Genomic DNA, 21454 nt, shown 5'->3' with positions numbered 1-21454 from the left:
GACCGCGTTTATCGGTCGTGTTTGATTTCTCTTAGTGGTTTTGAGACCAGAGCCAATTTGTTAAAGCTTAGCATGGTAGATTTTGATGTTATCTTGGGCATGGACTAGTTGTCACCCCATTATGCTATTCTTGATTGTCACGCCAAAATCGTGACGCTGGCTATGCCAGGTGTACCACGAGTAGAGTGCAGGGGTACCTTAGATCACACTTCCAGTAGAGTTATTTCATTTCATAGAGCTCAGCGAATAGTTAGGAAGGGGTGTGACGTGTATCTAGCTTATGTAAGAGATGTCAGTATCGATACCCCTACAGTTGATTCAGTCCCAGTAGTGCGAGATTTCTCTGATATGTTTCCAGCTAACCTTCCGGGTATGCCGCCCGACAGAGATATTGATTTTGGCATTGATTTGCTGCCGGACACTCAGCCCATTTCTATTCCTCCTTACCGTATGGCTCCTCTTGAGTTCAAGTAGTTGAAGGAGCAGTTACAATTGCTAGATAAGGGCTTTATTCGGCCCAATGTGTCACCTTGGGGTGCTCCTGTCATGTTTGTGAAGAAAAAGGATGGTTCTATGCGTTTGTGCATTGATTATCGCCAGTTGAACAAAGTTACAGTGAAGAACTGGTATCCTTTGCCTCGTATTAGTGACATGTTTGATCAGTTACATGGTGCTCGAGTGTTTCTAAGATTGACTTGCGTTTAGGTTATCATCCGTTGAAGATTCGGGAGCCAGATATCCCGAAGACTGCTTTCAGGACTCGGTATGGTCGTTACGAGTTCCTTGTTATGTCATTTGGGCTGACCAATGCCCCTGCAGCATTTGTGCATCTGATGCACAGTCTATTCCAGCCATATCTTAACTCGTTCGTCATTGTCTTTATTGATGACATTCTGGTATACTCCCGGAGTCGGGAATATCATAAGCAGCACCTAAGGACAGTGCTTCAGACTTTGAGAGAAAAGAAACTATTTGCGAAGTTCTCGAAATGTGAGTGCTGGTTGGATTCCGTGGCATTCTTGGGTCACGTAGTATCGAGTGAAGGGACCAAGGTGGATCCGAAGAAAGTGGAAGCAGTGCAGAGTTGGCCCAGACCATCCTCAGCCATAGAGATTCGTAGTTTTCTTGACTTGGCGGGTTATTACCGTCGTTTTGTTGAGGGATTTTCATCTATTGCAGCACCTATGACCAGGCTGACCCAAAAGGGTGCTCCCTTCAGGTAGACAGAGGAGTGTGAGGAGAGCTTTCAGAAGCTCAAGATAGCTTTGACTCGAGCCCCAGTATTGATATTACCTTCAGGTTTGGGGTCTTATACTGTCTATTATGATGCCTCGAGGATTAGCCTTGGAGTGGTATTGATGCAGGACGGTAGGGTGATTGCCTACGCATCCAGACAACTGAAGGTACATGAGAAGAATTATCCTGTCCATGATCTAGAGCTAGCTGCTATTATTCACGCCTTGAAGATCTGGCGTCATTATTTGTACGGTGTTCCTTGTGAGATCTACACTGATCACCGGAGTTTGCAACATCTGTTCAAGCAGAAGGACCTTAATTTGCGTCAGAGGAGGTGGTTAGAGCTGCTGAAGGACTATGATATCACTATTTTTTATCACCCGGACAAGGCCAATGTGGTGGCCGATGCTTTGAGTCGCCGGGCGAAGAGTTTGGGGAGTTTGGCTTATCTACCAGTAGAAGAGAGGCCAATGGCGATGGATGTTCAGGCCTTAGCTAGCCAGTTTGTGAGATTGGATATTTCGGAGCCAAGTCGGGTCCTTGGTTGTGTGGTTTCTCGGTCTCCTTGTTTGATCGTATCAGAGAGCGTCAGTATGATGACCCTCATTTCCTTGTCCTCAAGGATAAGGTCCTGCATGGTGATGCCAGAGATGTGACCATTGGTGATGACGGGGTATTGAGGATGCAGGGTCGGGTATGTGTACCCAATGTTGATGGGCTTCGGTGCTGATTTTGAAGGAGGCCCACAGTTCGCGATATTCCATCCATTCAGGTGCCGCGAAGATGTACCAGGATTTGAGGCAGCACTATTGGTGGAGGAGGGTGAAGAAAGATATAGTTGGGTTTGTAGCTCGATGCCTCAATTGTCAGCAGGTGAAGTATGAGCACCAGAGACCGGGTGGCTTGCTTCAGCGGATTGAGATTCCGTAGTGGAAGTGGGAGCGGATCACCATGGACTTCGTAGTTGGACTTCCACGGACTTTGAGGAAGTTCGATGCCATTTGGGTGATTGTGGATCGGCGAACCAAGTCCACGCACTTTATTCCGGTGTGTACTACCTATTCTTCAGAGCGGTTGGCTGGGATTTATATCCGGGAGATTGTTCGTCCGCATGGTATTCTGATTTCCATCATTTTAGATAGAGGTACTCAGTTCATATCACGGTTATAGAGCGCCGTACAGCATGATCGGGTACTCGAGTGGAGTTGAGCACAGCATTTCACCCTCAGACGGACGGACAGTCCGATCAGATTCTTGAGGATATGTTCTGTGCATGTGTGATGGAGTTTGGAGGTTCTTGGGATCAGTTCTTACCGCTTGCGGAGTTTGCCTACAACAACAGTTACCAGTCCAGCATTCAGATGGTACTGTATGAGGCTCTGTATGGTAGACTGTGTAGATCCCTGGTGGGTTGGTTCGAGCTGGGCGAGGCTAGGTTATTGGGCACAGACTTGGTTCAGGATGCTTTGGAGAAGGTTAAGGTGATCCAAGATAGACTTCGCACAGCCCAGTCCAGACAGAAGAGTTATGCAGACCGGAGGTTCGCGATGTTTCATTTATGGTTGGAGAGCGGGTCTTGCTTCGAGTTTTGCCTATGAAAGGCGTTATGAGATTTGGAAAGAAGGGAAAATGAACCCTAGGTTTATTGGTCCCTTTGTGGTACTGCGACATGTTGGGGAGGTTGCTTATGAGCTTGCCTTACCTCCCAGCTTGGCAGGAGTTCATAAGGTATTTCATGTTTCAATGCTCCGGAGGTATCACAGTGACCCGTCGCACGTGTTGGATTTTAGTTGAGTCCAGCTGGACAAGGATCTACCTTATGTTGAGGAGCCAGTGTCTATATTGGACAGGCAGGTTCGGAAGTTGAGGTCGAAGAACATTGCATCAGTAAAGGTTCAGTGGCGGGGTCAGCCGGTCGAGGAGGCGACTTGGGAGACCGATCAGGATATTCGCAGCCGCTACCCTCATCTTTTCACCACTTCAGGTATGTCTCTATGCTCATTCGAGGAAGAACGAATGTTTTAAGAGAAGGAGGATGTAACAACCCAGCCGGTCGTTTTGAGAAATAACGCCTCGATCCTCTATTAACTGCTTCCCCCGTGATTATTTCTGCTATTGTGATTTGACAAGATGATTCGTTTTGAGTTTTGGAATGTTTTGGGATACTTAGTCCTTAAATGAGAGCTTAAGCTTTAGAATCTGGACCGTAGTCGGAGCAGTGCAAAGACGGCTCCGGAATGGAATTCCGTCGATTCCGTTAGCTCTATTGGGTGATTTCGGGCTTAGGGGCGTGTCCGGATTGTGTTTTGGAGGCCCGTAGTTTATTTAGGCTTGAAATGCCGAAAGTTAAATTTTTGAAGTTTCCGGATCGATCGTGAAATTTAATATCGGGGTCGGAATCCAATCCGAAACTTGAGATAGGCCCATAGTGTTGAATGTGACTTGTGTGCCAAATTTCAGGCCAATCGGACATGGTTTGGTTGGTTTTGGCATCGGTTGTTGGAATTTAGTGATTTCAAGTTTCATTAGGTTTGGATTGGAGGGTGATTCGTGGTTTTAGCGTTGTTTGATGTGATTCGAGGGTTCGACTGAGTTCGTATGATGTTTTTGTCATGACCCAAACAGATGGGCCGCGACGAGTGCCCGAGTCCTACTTGTCAAACACCCCTAAGCATGTGTCTAAGATATAAACCTGAATAACATATACTAAATTACGAGAATAACATACATGAAGGAAACCTTCCCAAAAGGCATATGTACATATACGTGCAACATACATAGGGCGAGCCGACAAGGCTGCTATAGACAACTATATACCTCAAAACTGGAAGCCGGCAAGGCCACATACTATCCAACAAGACATACTGTCTACAAACCTCTAATAGAAATATAACTGTACAAAGACGGGACTGAGCCACATCATACCCATATATATATATACAAGTATATCGTAACAATATCAAAAGCAGTTGCAGATCAAGTGGAGCACGCCAACTCTCGCTGATCAAGGATCCTATGAAGGGGGACCGTCGGCTTGCCTACCTGCACCAGCGGGCATGAAACACAGGCCCCGGGAAATAGAACGTCAATACGAATAATGTACTGAGTATGTAAGGCGTGAAAATCAGTACATAAAAGACATAGAGAAAACATGGAATAAAGAAATCCACCAGAAGTCTGCATAACTTTGTAAATTCTGCAACATTTATAATGTCATGCACGTGCATATGAAAGTCGTGTCACGCATAGGTATAGGTGTACATAACATCATCAAGCCTCTGAGGGCATCCCATCATAACGTCTCGGCCACTGTGGGCAAAATCATCAACATATACCAATTGATCAGGTGGTGGTGCGTATATAACGTTGTAACCTTTTTCTCGTATCCCATATAAATATAATATACATATATATGCATATATAATGCCATCTGGTCATGGGTCAATATACATGTATAAATGCATGAAATGCATAAGAAATACGTTAATAAAATTTTCTCAGAATGCCATGAAACTCAATATGCCTTTCGGATAAACTTTATCAAATACGTATTTTTCTGAGACCCGTGAACAGACGATAGAATAATAAGACTTATGGGAGAATAAGAATGTACACATCTCTAGCATTTCTATGAATAGAGTAATTTATGGAAGTTGTGCATTTGCTCGTTTCTTCCGTATAATTTGGATCATGCCAAAAAAAGAAAAAGGGATGGCCCTAACATACCTAGAGTAGAAAAAAATTTATATGATGTTCTTGAAAAAGGTTGCACCGTACTCCTATAGAACCGCAAATTTTTTAGGTTGTTAAGCTTCTAAAAATTCTCGTAGTTACTGAAGTGTTTCGAATCGGAATTGTGTTGAAAATTTTATAAGAATGCAACGTTGTGTTTTGTAGGGCCTCTAACTATCCATTCATGGCTAAGTTCTCATTATAGGAAATTACTAAGATTCTGATGGTAGGAATTGTATAACAATCATAAGGAATGAAGTGTCCTTTCTTTGTTAACTTGGTTGCCACCTATCAAAATGACTAAGGAGTCATTTGCTTTAGATTGTGGCCAGCTGAGGGGGGGTTAGCCTTATTTCTTAATTTATTAATTAATTAGGTAATGTCCCATTATTCGATAATTAACCAATTACCCGCATAATTAAAAAATATCTCAAATTACTTAAAATTCTACTCATTTTTAATATACTTTATACATCATACTATCAAGTTCATATAATACCTAGTATGGTACTAGTCCATAAGTATCGGGTGATTTTGCTCGACCCGTATTTTATCCCAAATCGGCAACCTTCAACGACTCTCTTTTTCTTTAATTCGTGTACCTTTTATCCTTCATGACACTTACTTATTGCTTGTTATAAATAGCATAAATGCACTAACCTCAAGATAATCATCCCCGAGTCTACGTCGATTAACTGAAGACGAAACTTTAACATACGAAAACGCGAGTTGTAACATCCTTCCCCCCTTAGAAACATTCGTCCTTGAATGTTTAACTCTCCGGGATCTATATGACATTGGCAGAGTCGACTTTGTAACAACACTACTACCAACTCTTCCTGTAGAAATCCAATAATTCAACGCCACCTAGGACCACCATCATCAATAACGACAATGGCCTCACATGACCAATGACAATAACTAACACAAGAATCCATACACGTGCCTTAAGGTTATGACGTCTCAGTCGGACCCTTCTCTGGAGGAGGAAATAAGTAGGGATATCTAGACTTCATGTCTTCCTTGGCCTCCCAAGTCATTTCTTCCACATTGTTGTTTCTCCAAAGTACTTTCACCGAAGCTACGTCTTTGGTTCTCAATCTCTGAACGTGTCTGTCTAATATAGCAATGGGAGTTTCTTCATATGATAGTTGCTCTGTGTCCTGACGTCGTCAACTGACACAACTCTATAAGAATCTCCGATACATTTATGGAGCATAGACACATGAAAAACTGGATGTACATACAAGTCAGAAGGCAAGTCTAACTCATACGCTACCTGGCCTACCTTGCGTATGATCTTATATGGTCCAATGTACCGAGGGCTAAGTTTTCCCCTTTTTCTGAACCTCATAACGCCTTTCATCGATGATACCTTAAGGAATACCCAATCGTCAACCTAAAATTCCAAGTCTCGCCGTCGATTATCCGCATAAGACTTCTGACGGCTTTGAGCTGCTAATAGCCTTTCTTGTATAAGCTTAATTTTCTCGATTGCTGTTGTACCAATTCTAGTCCTACTAATGTAGTTTCCCTAACATCGAACCACCCTATAGGCGACCTACACTTCCTCCGTAAAGAGCTTCGTATGGAGCCATATGAATACTGGAATGGTAGCTATTATTATATGTGAACTCAATAAGAGGCAGATGATCATCCCAGCTACCTTTGAAGTCTATTACACAAGCTTGTAACATATCCTCAAGTGTTTGAATAGTACGCTCAGCTTGTCCGTCTGTCTGGGGATGAAATGATGTACTAAGACTTACTTGAGTCCCCAATCCTTTTTGGAAGGACCTCCAGAAGTTAGCTGTAAATTGAGCTCCTCTATCCGAGATAATAGATACAGGGACACCATGCAGCTGTACTATCTCCTTAATATAAAGCCTTGCATAATCCTCTACGGAATATGTAGTCCTAACGGGCAGAAAATGGGCTGACTTTGTAAGCCTATCAACAATCACCCATATCGAATCGAACTTACGCTGGGTACGAGGTAAACCTACGGCGAAATCTATATTGATTACTTCCCATTTCCAAATCGGAATCTCCATAGCCCATAATAATCCACCGGGTTTCTGATACTCAATCTTAACTTGCTGACAGTTAGGACATTGAGCAACAAACTCTGCTATATCCTTTTTCATTCCATCCCACCAATATACTTCCCTGATATCATGATACATCTTTGTCGCTCCTGGATGGATAGAATAATGAGAATAGTGAGTTTCTCCCATAACCTGCCAATGCAGCCCTGCAACATTAGGGATACATAATCATCCTCGATATCTGAGGACTCCCTCTCCTGTAATTTCGAACAGTGTCTTCTCCTTCTGAGGGGTGGTATCCCTATAATGAACTAACATAGGATCCTCGTACTGGCGTTCCTTTACTTTAGTTACTAAAGAGGATGTTGTCGTATCCTGAATAGTAATTCCAATATCACCTGAGTCCAGTAACCGAACTCCAAGACTAGCTAGCTGATGAACCTCATTGGCTATTCCCCTCTTTTCTAGCAGCAACTATGACAGGCTACCCATAGATCTACGGCTGACGGCGTCGGCTACCATGTTTGCCTTTCCCGGATGGTATAAAATATCAACATCATAGTCTTTGAGTAGCTCCAACCATCTCCTTTGACGTAAATTCAATTCCTTTTGCCTGAAGATATACTGGAGGCTCTTATGATCCGTATATATATATCAACATGAATGCAATACAAGTAGTGCCTCCACATCTTTAGTGCATGAATCATCGTGGCTAACTCTAAATCGTGGGTCGGGTACTTCTTCTCGTGCTTTCTTAGTTGTATAGAAGCATAAGCTACAATCTTACCATGCTGCATTAGCATACATCCCAATCCAATGCCTGAAGCATCACAATAGATAACGTAGCCATCGGTCCCTTCTGGGAGCGTTAGAACCGGTGTTGAAGTTAATCTGTCCTTCAATGCCTGGAAACTCCGTTCGCAAGCATCGGTCCATTGAAACTTATCTCCCTTCTGAGTTAACTTACATAGGTATTCTAATCTTTTACAATTCATGAAATTCGCCTCTTCGAAGGCCCAAACTTCATCCTTTATCTATCACAATTACGCCCTTATTCCACTACCCGGGCAGCATTTCATCTATTCTAAATGTTACTAGTACTAGACTCCTTTGAGTTCATTCAGGCTATACCGAGCCTTCTATAACTTAGAGAAACCATCAGCCCTCTTATGAGATTAACCCCAAGGACTTATCTATTCTCGTCACCTTTTCACTCATCTTTTCTTATCCTTCCTCCTGTCTTCCTAAAACCTTGTCGCTCTACCATACTTTAGCTTGCGACCTACACATATCTATTTATACTTATTCGCAACCTTCCTTCAACTTACTTGAACCATAGATTTCCTTATGTTATTCTGGAATATCAAGCGAGACACCACATAACACATTCGTCAAATGTGCTAAAAGAGAAGAAAATTCCATTACGAGTTTCCTGTAATTACCTGCCAAACAGAGAAACTACGAACCTCCGTCAGTGGAAGGGGTCTAGGTCAAGTCATTACTGCCTCAATCTTTTGTGTATCCACCCAGATTCCTTCGCCCGAAATGATAGGCCCAAGGAAAGCTACAGAGTTCAACCAGAATTCACATTTAGAGAATTTTGCATACAACTTCCCTTTTTGTAGAACTCTGAGCACAGTACGCAAATGATCTGCATGCTCAACCTCTGAACGAGAATATACCAATATATCATCGATAAATACAATTACAAACAGATCTAAAAAGGGCCTGAACACACGGTTTATCAAATCCATGAATACTGTTGGGGCATTGGTTAAACCGAACGACATAACACGAAACTCAAAGTTCTCATATCTGGTCCTGAATGCTATCTTCGGGATATCTTTCTCCTTAACCCTTACCCGATGGTACCCGGACCTCAAGTCTATTTTTGAAAAACACTTGGCACCTTGCAACTAATCAATTAAATCATAAATCCTCCGGAGTGGGTACTTATTCTTGATCGTCACCTTATTCAACTGTCTATAATCAATACACATCCATAAGGAACCATCTTTCTTCCTCAAAAATAACACTGGTGCTCCCCGCGGTGATGTACTAGTTCTGATAAAGCCTTTTTCAAGCAAGTCCTTTAGTTGTTCCTTCAACTCTTTCAGCTCTGTGGGGGACATTCTATAGGGAAGAATGGATATTGGTTGAGTAGCAGGTAGTAGGTTAATAACAAACTTAGTTTCTTGCTCTGGAGGAAGACCTGGAAGCTTATCGGAAAAAAACATCGGGAAATTCATTAACCATAGGGATAGATTGAACGGTTGGCTACTCTACTTTCACGGTCTTTACCCGAACTAAGTGATAATCATAACCTTTTCTGATCATCCTCCTTGCCTTATGACAAGAAATAAATCTACCTCTCGACGATGCCGTATTACCTTTCTACTCCATAAACAGGCTTTCCTAGAAATTAGAATCGAACCACCTTAGTTCTTCAATCAACGTTAGCATAACAAGAAGCCAACCAATCCATACCCATTATAACATCAAATTCTACCCAACCAAGTGCCACATACCTTATCTGTATTTATTATCAAACTTATCACAGGCCATTGCGGGCACCTCTATATATATACGTAACAATATTAGGACTTAACTCGAATAACTCATTCAAAAAAAGAGGTTTATATGGATACATAAGGGCTGACAAAGCCGTAGACATGTCATACCCAAAACTATATACAGGATACTATCTGCAAAACCTTTATAAAAAAAACATAACCATAATATATACAAGTCGGGACGGGGCTCCCTACGTCCTCATAAAACAACCTAACACATTCAGAATCCTGACTTGGTAGTACTCCAAGAAGAGGTGGAACTCACCAACCAAAAGCTGACATCTGGAGGAAGTCTACAGTAGAGGGTCCTTGCCTCGTCCTATATAAGAACCTCGATCAGACACATTTCGAAGCAGAACCTTCATATCCTTATCAGTTACCTTCCTCCTCTTGGCCCGACTAATATCCTCTTCCTCTGTGTATCCCATAACATACACAGATGAACCTTGATTGATGGATTCCCAAGACTGTGGACTATCTGGAACCTCAGACGAGCTGGTGTCCGCAAATACTCTGACATAGTGTTGAGCCTGAGGGAAACCCGACTGTTCCAATCCATGCATTGCTCCCCTCATACCCTGATCAATGGGTTGTGATAATGAAACTAAGGGCCTTAGTGAGGTCGGAACTCCTCTCACCCCATCTGCTGTCGAAGTGGCCGAAACAGCTCGAACGGATAACTCACATGGATCCTCGGATGGATCCTCCTCAATAGAACCTATGATCTCCGATGGATCTGACTCCATAGTGTAACTTATATCTCTTTCTAACACTTTCGTAGCCTTCTAATCCGTACTAGCGGCTTGCGCATCTCGTCTAGTAGTAACAGCCATCACTAAAAACATAAATAAGGTAAAGATTAGGAGTGGATACTTATGACTCAGTTCTATCGCACAATCTGGATTAGAAAGAAAAGTAACCATCCTAAATATCCGGTAGCCTCCTGTCTATAAGTGTGGTGCACAACACACCCATAAACAAGACTCTACTAGACACGGTCTGTAGACAACCCTAGGACAAAACTTCTCTGATACCACTTTTGTCATGAACCAAACCGATGGGCCGCGACGGGTGCCCGAGTCCTACCTGTCAAACAACCCTAAGCATGCGTCTGAGATATAAACCTAAATAACATCTGTTGAATTATGAGAATAACATACATGAAGGAAACCTGCCCAAAAGGCATATGTACATATACGTGCAACATACGTAGGGCGAGCCGACAAGGCTGCTATTGACAACTATATACCTCAAAACTGGAAGCCGGCAAGGCCACATACTATCCAACAAGACATACTGTCTACAAACCTCTAATAGAAATATAACTGTACAAAGACGGGACTGAGCCACGTCATACCCATATATACAAGCATATCGTACCAATATCAAAAGCAGCTCCTGATCAAGTGGAGCACGCCAACTCTCGCTGATCAAGGATCCTAAGAAGGGGGACCGTTGGCTTACCTACCTGCACCTGCGGGCATGAAACACAGGCCCCGGGAAATAGGGCGTCCGTAGGAATAATGTACTGAGTAGGGGTGTACATGGACCGGGTTGGTTCGATTTTTATCAAAATCAAACCAAACCAACTATATCGGTTTGGATTGGTTCGATTTTGTCGGGTTTTTTGTTACATACATAATATTTCAATCTTACTTTGTTAAATATTTGATAATTAAATATCTATTTAGTAAAAATATAAAAAATTGACAAACATATTATTGATTAAAATATTCTTATGGGGGAATACACATAATAATTATTTTTTTAGTCGTCTGACAATAATTTTTCGTTGATATACACTTTCAGGTTAACCGAATTTAGTAATTAAACATAAAAATCAATATGATACCTAAATATTAATAACCACTCCACATTCGAAAAAGATATAAGAATTTAATGGATTTTAATGTATGATATGAATATGGAAGAACAAAGAGATAGACGCATTTCAGTAACATTTGATAAGAAAGTGATCATACAACCCATTATTTAAGGTCAATAAATATGGAGCACTTCATATTCTATTAAAATTTATATCCCACAAGTGAATTCCAAATATTTCTAGACTTTTTTTAAAGAAAATTCTTCATAAAATCTTAAAATTATATATAAAAATTATATATTTATATGCCGGGTTGGTTCGGATTTTTTTACTCAATACCAAACCAAATCAAACCAAACCAAGTCGGATTTTTTTATCGGTTTGGTTTGACTTATCGGTTTGGTGCGGTTTTTTGGTTCGGTTTGTACACCCCTAGTACTGAGTATGTAAGGCATGAAAATCAGTACATAAAAGACATAGAGAAAACATGGAATAAAGAAATCTACCTGAAAGTCTGAATAACTTTGTAAATTCTGCAACATTTATAATGTCTTGCACGTGCATATGAATGTCCTGCCATACATCGGTATAGGTGTACATAACATCATCAAGCCTCTGAGGGCATCCCATCATAACGTCTCGGCCACTGTGGGCAACATCATCAACATATACCAATTGATCAGGTGGTGGTGCGGATATAACGCCGTAACCTTTTTCCCGTATCCCATATAAATATAATATACATATATACGCGTATATAATGTCATCTGGTCATGGGTCAATGTACATGTATAAATGCATGAAATGCATAAGAAATACGTTAATAAGATTTTCTCGGAATGCCATAAAACTCAATATGCCTTCCGGATAAACTTTTCCAAATACGTATTTTTCTGATACCCATAAAATGAAGATAGAATAATAAGACATATGGGAGAATAAGAATATACACATATCTAGCATTTCTACGAATAGAGTAATTTATGAAAGTTGTGCATTTGCTCGTTTCTTCCGTATAATTTGGATCATGCCAAAAAAAGAAAGAAGGGATGGCCTTAACATACTTTGAGTAGAAAAAAATCCGTATGATGTTCTTGGAAAAGGTTGCACCGTACTCCTTTAGAACCGCAAAATTTTTACGTTGTTAAGCTTCTAAAAATTCTCGTAGTTAATGAAGTGTTTCGAATATGAATTGTGTTGAAAATAAGAATGCATTGTTGTGTTTTGTAGGGCCTCTTAACTATCCATTCATGGCTAAGTTCTCATTATAGGAAATGACTAAGATCCTGATGGTAGGAATTGTATAACAATCATAAGGAATGAAGTGTCCTTTCTTTGTTAACTTGGTTGCCACCTATCAAGATGACTAAAGAGTCATTTGCTTTAGATTATGGCTAGCTGCCACGTTTTGGGGGAGGGGGTTAGCCTTATTTTTTAATTTATTAATTAATTAGGTAATGTCCCGTTACCCGATAATTAACCAATTACCTGCATAATTAAGAAATATCTCAAATTACTTAAAATTCTACTTATTTTTAATATACTTTATACACCATACTATCACGGTCATATGGTACTAGTCTATAAGTATCGGGTGTTTTCGCGCGATCCGTATTTTATCCCAAATCGGCAACCTTCTACGACTCTCTTTTTCTTTAATTCGTGTACCATTTATCCTTCACAACACTTACTTATTACTTTTTATAAATAGCATAAATACGTTAACCTCAAGATAATCTCATCCCCGAGTCTACGTCGATTAACTGAAGACGAAACTTTAACGTACGAAAACGCGAGTTGTAATAGTTTTAGGATTGATTGGTATGTTTGGTTGAGGTCCCGGGGGCCTCGGGTGAGTTTTGGATGCTTAACGGAATTGAATTTGAACTTAGGAAAAATTCTGATGTGCTGAACCTGTTGGCGCCGCAGAAGCAGATTGGTAACTGCAGATACGGTTTGAGGCATGGAGATCAATGGTCGCAGATGCGGCTCAAAGACCGCAAAAGCGGAACCGCATCTGCGAGGAAGGAAGCGCAGGTGCGGTGTCTGGAGGCTTAATGAATTTCCGCAGGTGCAGAGCCCGAGCCGCGGAAGCGGGACCGCAGGGCAGTTGTTTCCTCGCAGAAACGGAAATCGCTGGGCAGAAAAGAGTGAAATCGAGGGTTTGAGTTGATAACTTCAAAAATTAATTTAGAGCTCGGTAGAAGGCGATTTCTTGGGAGATTTTAAAGGAGAACATTTGGATTTTGGCCTCAGAGTTGGATACTTGTGGCAAGAGCGTAATTTCGGATTTGATTGGAGCTTGGTTCGAGGTAAGTGGCTTGCCTAACCTTGTGTGGGGGAACTCTCCTTAGGAATTTCGTACTGTGTTATATGAATGCCGTGTACGTGAGGTGACGAGTGCATACACGTGCTAATTGTTGAAAAACCCCCGTTTTCATTAAGTAAATATCTGTGCTTTACCTTGAATTGAGCAATACTAGTATTGAAGCCTCCTATTTAGCTTAGGAAAGCATGCTTACGTGACTTAACTGTCTTAACTGCTTTAACTGCTTACCTGAATTCTGTGTGGCATGTTTAGGGTAGAAATTACCTATTTTCTTGATACGAACTTGTTTAGAACTATAAAATTCCTTGTTGAGATTGTTGCATATTTATATTGAGACTACGGAATGAAATTCCGGGAGATCCCCTTGCATGTTTACTTTGGGACTACGGACGGTATCCCAGGAGATCCTCCTATAGAGGATCGAGTGGCTGTGAGGTTGGAGTGATTGGGAGGACTAAGTGATGATTGCCCGAGGGGAAGTATATGATTTCACCATTGTTGCACATAGTTGCCTTATATTCCTGCTTTGAAACTGTTGAAAGATAATTTATCTAACTCTACTTGAGCTTGACTTAAATCAACTGATTTGACTTAAACTCTGGACTGAAAGCATGCCTAACTTTACCGAATTTTAATGAAAATAAACTGTATTTGCATAGTTCGTCACTACTTCTCAGTTCCCTATTTATTTCTGTTACTTACTGAGTTGGTGTACTCACGTTACTCCCTGCGCTTCGTGTGCAGATCCAGGAGTAGTTGATCGTGGCGGTTGTTGATAGTCTTCGCAACAGTTTGGAGATAGCGAGGTAGCTGCCCGGCGTTCGCAACCTTGCTTTTCTTTTTCCCTATCTTTCATGAGTTGTATTTTGGATTCCATACTATGTTAGATCTTGCTATTGTCGGACCAATTCTATTAGATGCTCATGACTTAGTGACACCCCGATGTTTGGGGCTTTCGTTCAGCCTTTTTATATTGAGTTCAACTCTTGTTTTTTTTTTTTATGAGAAATCTTGTTATAAAAAGGCTTTTTAGCATATCTTTGAATGAGTTATTGAAGTATTGTGAGAGTTGGTTGGCCTAGTATCATCGATAGGCGCCATCACGACAGGTTTGAATTTAGGGTCGTGAAATATTGTAAAATATTATTACTTTGATATAACTCTATATATTTTATTGATTTATATCTTTAATATGTATGTTGACTTTATGTTATATTTTAATTAAATAAAATAAAAAAATAATAAAAGTCTCTTACAACAAATATTTGAATTTTTTAAAAATAATAATTATAAAACTTTGGTACTACGCTTTTGAGTAATTTGACACTCAAAAGCACTTTCTAGAAAGATTTGTCAAACACAATTTGTTTACCAAATGTTACAAAAATTACTTCTCAAATGATTTGACCAAACACAAACTGTTTTTCCTTTTCTTTTCAAAAATACTTTTTTTTTAAAAAAAAGCACATATAAGAAAAAATACTTTTCATATAAGCAGTTTTTGACATATTGGCCAAACTGGCTCTAAATTTGATTGAGTCAAGCTATATGTTCAATGAATATACGCCTATGGTGCATGAAAATCTGAAATCTCATACTCCTGTCTAATCGTCACTTAGGATGCCCTTTGAATAGTAACTAGAATAATCGTGGACTTCTCTAATTCAATTAACTAGAATAAAGGAGGGAAGATGATTAATTTCCGGTGACAAGATCGATAACATCGAGGTTGGCACGACATCATAAATCTTAGGCACCATCGTTTGAAATGTCCATATTAATTATAGCAACCATAGTACGAAATAGTCATACAATCCCAATTTAAAAATATGGTGGCAGAAAAAAAGAAGTGTCATCGAGTACTGGGAGACCACCATTACAGAATCTAATCTGAAAAAAATACAACCCCATTACAGCTAAAGTTCTGTTCCACCTTACAGGTGCCTCACTTATTTTTAAATTACTAACAGAAATAAAGTTGGAGAATCCTTCTTCCTTATTCCTATTACAATATTACCATTTCACATTCCTAAATGTATTATTGAACTTCTGAATATCCTATTGACAAATTTATTTGTTTGCTCTCTTTTATAAGCAAGACTTACCACCAGATATGGAGGAGCTCCGCCCGAGTTTCCGGTGCTCCGGCGACCGAAGACTAGAGATCGTAAGCGGAAAAGGGTTCAGCAGCAACCAGGTAAGCATTACTAATATGAACCATAATTTCAAGAACCTTATAGTTGAACTATTAAGTTTAACTTTTAGATTCGCCTATGCAGGGAAGTCGGGCTCGCTCACCGGATCTGCCCGTAGTAACGAGCAAGGGGACATGGCCGAGTCAGGTGGCAACAGCAACTTCATCGTCAGCTAAGCCATGGGGATTCAATGATCCAGAGATGAAGAGACGAAAGAGAATAGCAAAGTACAAAGTGTATACTATTGAAGGAAAGTTCAAAACTTCCATTAGAAATGGACTGAGGTGGTTCAAGAATAAATGCTCTGAAATCATCCATGGCTATTAATTAGCTATTGTTACTGTTAAAGGTGCTTTTCTTTTTAGTCTCTTCTTTCTCAATGTGATCTGTTGTGAGTTCTCAAGTTATAAGAAATTACAAAGAAAGGTGGGAAACATAGAGGTCTAATCAATTTCATAGTACTTATAATTAGAATGTTTTGCTTCATTTTTCAAAATGAAATTCTAATATTTATTTTTCTGACCTTTCATGCCTTTTTTGCATATCAAACCCATGGAATTCAAATTGCCAATGAATTAACATTGCTCTGGTGCAAAAGCATAGATGCCTAATCAAGAAATTATGTGTTCAACTCTGTCAAAACTTGAAATTGATTTATCCTTATTCCAGATATGGGTAACTTTAATAGGTTAACTTCATTATTTGATTCGTAAATACAGTGACTTTGTAAATCTTTCGAATAGTTACTTTCTCAATTTTTCACAACAAAACAAAACAAAAAAAAAAAATGGATGGACATTTGCCATTAATCTCAGTGGTCTTTGGCTCTTTTTTTCGCAAACAGACCGAATTGAAGATAAGACACCCAACTTTGGGCTAAATTGCTGTATATTTGCAATATGTGTCTCATTTGATCTGAACCTGGCAATGAATATGATTTTGATTCGCCACCTTTTTCTTAGTGTTTTGTTGGGAATTCAAGTTGACCAAACTGGCCATGGATTGGGTGGATCAAAGGCAACTCTGATTTTAGTATTCAATTCGTTTGCCAGGTTAAAAGCGAAGCAGAAGAAGTTGCATTACCTACACTTTTCTTACATCTAAGTAATGACTAATGACAGTATTAATTTATAATGCTACTTCCTCATGAAAAGTCAAACAGATGTGGACATTATAATTGGACATATGTTTGTTAATCAATCAACATAATATGACTCGTGAGTAGGGGTGGCAAACGGGCGGGGCGGGTCGGATATGAGCGGGTCAAACGGATAATTTCAAAAATAAATTATTCGACCCGACCGTTATTTGAGACGGATAAAAAATGGGTTTATCCATGGCTTCTTAAATATGATCACTTACGAGAGAATTCCTTGTCTTCCAAACTTGAGGAACTCTAATTTAAGACTTTACAAATGTAAAAGTTAAATACATTAGTTATCAATTGGTTAACCGCTTTCTAAGTGGATAATAAGGTTCTTTATCCATATTCGACCAGTTTTTAAATGGTTCATTATCCAACCTATTTTTTGATGGATAATATGAGTGGATAACTGTTTTCTTTTAACCATTTTACCAATTCTACCAAAGGTAACTTATTTTTCTTAAATGACCCGCAAATTAAGGTCCAGTTTGGAATATCTAAGTAATGACTAATGACATTTGACTCAAATTGCATGATACGTTGAGGTCCAGTTTGGAACCTAAATTTCCTAAAGCAAGAATTGCTTTTGTGCCTGGAAATATGAGAAAATTTATATGAAGGAAAAGAAATGGAGAAAGCTGGTAGGAAAATGTGATAAAACTGTGAGGCACATTTGGAATAAATTTACCTCCAAATACTAATTGTTAGGTGTTGTTTGGTTTCCTATCTCATGAAGGAAAGGACAACATATTTATCATAATAGGGTTTTTCTTTTCCTAGATGGAAAATATAAGTCTTCTATATTTGGCTAGTCCTTTTTCTTGTAGGAAAATGTTTAAACTTCTATAAATTCAGGATTCTTCCTTCCCATTCAGTAGCATCCACAATGTAGCCATAGGGGGCTTGAGAGTCTTGTTTAGGGGGAGAACTTTATGGGACAAGTGTTAGTTGTCACTAGTGTTTGCCTCTTCGTGAGGTTGTTCTCTCGATATTTTGTACTCTCTTTTTATTATAGTGGATTGCTCATCTCCGCCGTGGACGTAGGTTAGTTGACCGAACCACGTTAAATGTTTGTGTCTCTTTTGGTAGATTTCTCTTTTGTTGTCTGATTTATCGTCGTTGAAGGTTTGCTTTACTAGCTTCCGCATGACACCTGACTTTTTTCGATCCTAACAAGTGATATCAGAGCGAGGTTCAAGACAGGTTCATCTTGGCGGGTTCAGCTCTAGTCGCAACATATTTGACGATAATCGTGATTTTTGTCTGAGAAATTTGGCCGATGTGCTACGCCTGTTGAGACAAATTTTGTTGTGGAGATTTGGAGATGCGACCTTTTGAAGGCTATGTCAAAAAGGTGAATCAAGTTTATTTTGTCAGAAAAGTTAGGCCAAGGGGGAGAATTGTTAGGTGTTGTCTTGATTTTCTTACCATATTTGGTTTTCTTATCTCATGAAGGAAAGGACAATATATTTACCATAATAGGGTTTTTCTTTTCCTAGATGGAAAATATAAGTCTTCCATATTTGGCTAGTGCTTTTTCTTGTAGGAGAAGGTTTGCACTTCTATAAATTCAGGATCCTTCCTTCACATTCAGTAGCATCCACAATTTAGCCATAGGGGGCTTGAGAGTCTTGTTTAGGGGGAGAACTTTACAGGACAAGTGTTAGTGTGTCACTTGTGTTTGCCTCTTCGTGAGGTTGTTCTCTCGATATTTTGTACTCTCTTTTTATTATAGTGGATTGCTTATCTCGGCCATGGACGTAGGTCAGTTGACCGAACCACGTTAAATGTTTGTGTCTCTTTTGGTAGATTTCTCTTTTATTGTCTGATTTATCGTCGTTGAAGATTTGCTTTACTAGCTTTCGCATGACACCTGACTTTTTTCGGTCCTAACATTAATTCACTCTCTTCTACTCCTTTCTTTAGTTAACCTATTCGGACTCAAAGTTTAGAAATACATTTATTTTCGTTCTAAACACTTCTTAATTTTCGTTTCGTTCTATTTACCCATTTGGTACTTAGGATTGGATAATTATATATAGAGTTGAACATTTACTATTCATTACCCAATGGTATCCAATGAATAGAAAGACGTTAGCCTTTTTAACTTTCTATTTCATATTACGGACTTAACAGATCATAAAATAGGTCTTGGACATTTATATCAACTTATCTCTAGTTTATCTTTATTTGGTTTGGTTGCTATATAGGAGTTGTTTAAAAGGAAAAAACCTCGTAAAAGCGAGAGAAAATGATGACGAGATACGTATGTAATAAAATAGGAGTACAACTTTTATATCTTAACAAAAATAATCTCTTAGATTCAGATACATATTCCTTCATTACAATGTAATCCATTGTACCTACTTAACAAAGGTAGAAAAAAACCTGCTCCATTTGGAACTAATCAGTAAAGATCTAAGAGACATCAGAGCAAAAGGCAGAGACATCTCTACACTAGTTCTGAGATGTAATGCCTTTGCAAAAATTAATTAATTAATTAATTAATACTACAAAATGAATGAAATGAAATTAGACGCTTACGTGCATGCCTTTTATGTGTTTGATGAATTGCTATCACTGTTGACGCCTCATTTGTTCGTAAAATTGAGCTATGAAATTCTCTGCTTTTGCATCAATCATCTCGTCTGCTCCAATTGCATCAAATACCTGGTCAGGATCTTCCTCTTCATCGTCGCTGCTCTCACCGTAGAGTTCTTGGAGATTATTTGCTGAAGCATACTGACTCATGGTTCCTGCAGAGGAAGTGGAGGGTGATGGAGAGGACACATTTTCACAGCATTCTACCATCGGCGATGGAGATTTCACCGGCGGCGGCTGGTGGGGAGTTGGTGGTGATTCATTGTCTTGGAGATGTAAAGGCCTCATTGAACCCACCAGCTTCTTCCAATTATCTCCTTTTGAATCCGCATTAGGCACCGGTTCCTTTAGTATTCAGAATTTAAAATCAATGTATGTTAGAATATGATACGTAAAATATGTGTTGTGGTGACAAAACTAGAATAACATATAGAGGCGGAGCAAGAATTTGTCGCGGAACCCATGGCTCGTCTTAGTAATTGGGTTTGCAACTAGTTCCGCTCTGTGACATATATACCTATTTTCGGCCGATTTTTATGTAAAAGCTAAGAATTAGTTCATCTTCCTCCTATAAAGAAAGTGATTTATCGACCAATCCAGAATGAATTATTGGCGTTAAAAAGGTATACAGTAAGAAAAGAGTTTGCAATGTCGATAACTAAAGTTATGTTATCAGAATATGATACATAAAATGTAAGTGCACTTAATGTTGGATCTCTGTAGGCGTACCTGAGAAATTTTCTGATGCTTTAGATCAATAGATCGACGGCGCAGCTTGAGCGATGCAGCTCTGAGGAAGCTGAAAGCACCTTGCTTTTTCTTCTCCTTGGTATTGATTGTTTTCTCTCCATTATTACCATTGACACTTAATTTTGGTTCTTTGACAATGTTGTTGGTGTCAATGTTATCATTAAGTGGAGATTTATTGTTGTTGGTGGTGGTGATTGTGGAGTTGATTACCTCTTCCGTCATTCTTTTGAGGAGATGTTCCACGAAAAAAATTGGCTACGCTCTGTCCAACGACGTTAATGAGATTTAGTTTGCCCTCCCTGCAATGCAGGGCGAGTTGTTAAGAGAGACGTTGCGAACAAATGAGGCTTCTTTTGCTGTATATATATATACAAGAGAAGCGACAAAAAAGGGAACCTAGAATTTCTGTGTTTGGTGTTGATTCTTTGTTGGTCAGTTACGGTTTAACTATGTAAGCACCTCAGGAAATTTGTGCGGTTCACAACGTAGTTTGGAATTGAAGTTGAAACATATATAGAAGTACGAGAATGCCCATTCTCATGCACATTTGTTATGATTATTTGACCAAAAAGTGTTGAGCTTTTTGCAAAACTAATCAATAAGGAAATAGAGGGTGAATCCTAGTTAAATATAATAAATTCTAGATCCAAAATTGGAAAATATCAGTGGGATGAGATCGCGTTCAAGAATAATAAATATCAAGTATATGACCAATGATTACCAACGAATGTAGTACTAGAAGCATGCAATAAATATAGATAATGGCAATAAACGTAATAAGAAGGAATTTAGCACCCAAATGTTAGGTGAATTGGATGATTTTCCTCCCTGACAACAACGTGAGGTGATAGGAAATGAAGATGGATAAGGAATCTTTGGATCTTGTGAATGAACAACGTAAATTGCACAATATAATCAGTGAACAAGCTTTTGTATATTCTCCTCAGTCAACCCTTTACAATGTGCTCTTATCAAAAGGTGAAGATTCCTTTTTTGTTCTTTATCTCTTCCTATTTATAGG

At 39.4% G+C, this 21454-nt stretch overlaps 2 protein-coding genes across 3 annotated transcripts; one reads left to right on the top strand and one right to left on the bottom strand.

The window, feature by feature from the left end:
- Nucleotides 15526-16461, top strand: LOC109228207. Of its 2 annotated transcripts, none has more exons than XM_019393371.1 (3): nucleotides 15526-15683; nucleotides 15843-15940; nucleotides 16023-16461. In XM_019393371.1, the coding sequence occupies exons 2-3, from the start codon at nucleotides 15857-15859 to the stop codon at nucleotides 16263-16265; spliced, it is 327 nt and encodes a 108-aa protein (XP_019248916.1). In that variant the 5' UTR covers nucleotides 15526-15683; nucleotides 15843-15856; the 3' UTR covers nucleotides 16266-16461. The 2 variants fall into 2 exon arrangements, with proteins under 2 accessions (XP_019248916.1, XP_019248915.1); XM_019393370.1 differs by having other exon boundaries at nucleotides 15527-15683; nucleotides 15839-15940.
- LOC109228206 lies at nucleotides 19352-20766 on the bottom strand. The gene is made up of 2 exons (XM_019393369.1): nucleotides 20413-20766; nucleotides 19352-20028 (listed from the first exon to the last, which is right to left on the bottom strand). Exons 1-2 carry the CDS (start codon nucleotides 20653-20655, stop codon nucleotides 19660-19662), a joined length of 612 nt encoding a protein of 203 aa, XP_019248914.1. The 5' UTR covers nucleotides 20656-20766; the 3' UTR covers nucleotides 19352-19659.

This window comes from Nicotiana attenuata, chromosome 6 (genome assembly GCF_001879085.1).
Source record: "Nicotiana attenuata strain UT chromosome 6, NIATTr2, whole genome shotgun sequence".
NCBI lineage: Eukaryota > Viridiplantae > Streptophyta > Magnoliopsida > Solanales > Solanaceae > Nicotiana > Nicotiana attenuata.
The sequence above is the reverse complement of the archived record's forward strand: the minus strand, read 5'-3'. Positions and strand labels throughout refer to the sequence as shown.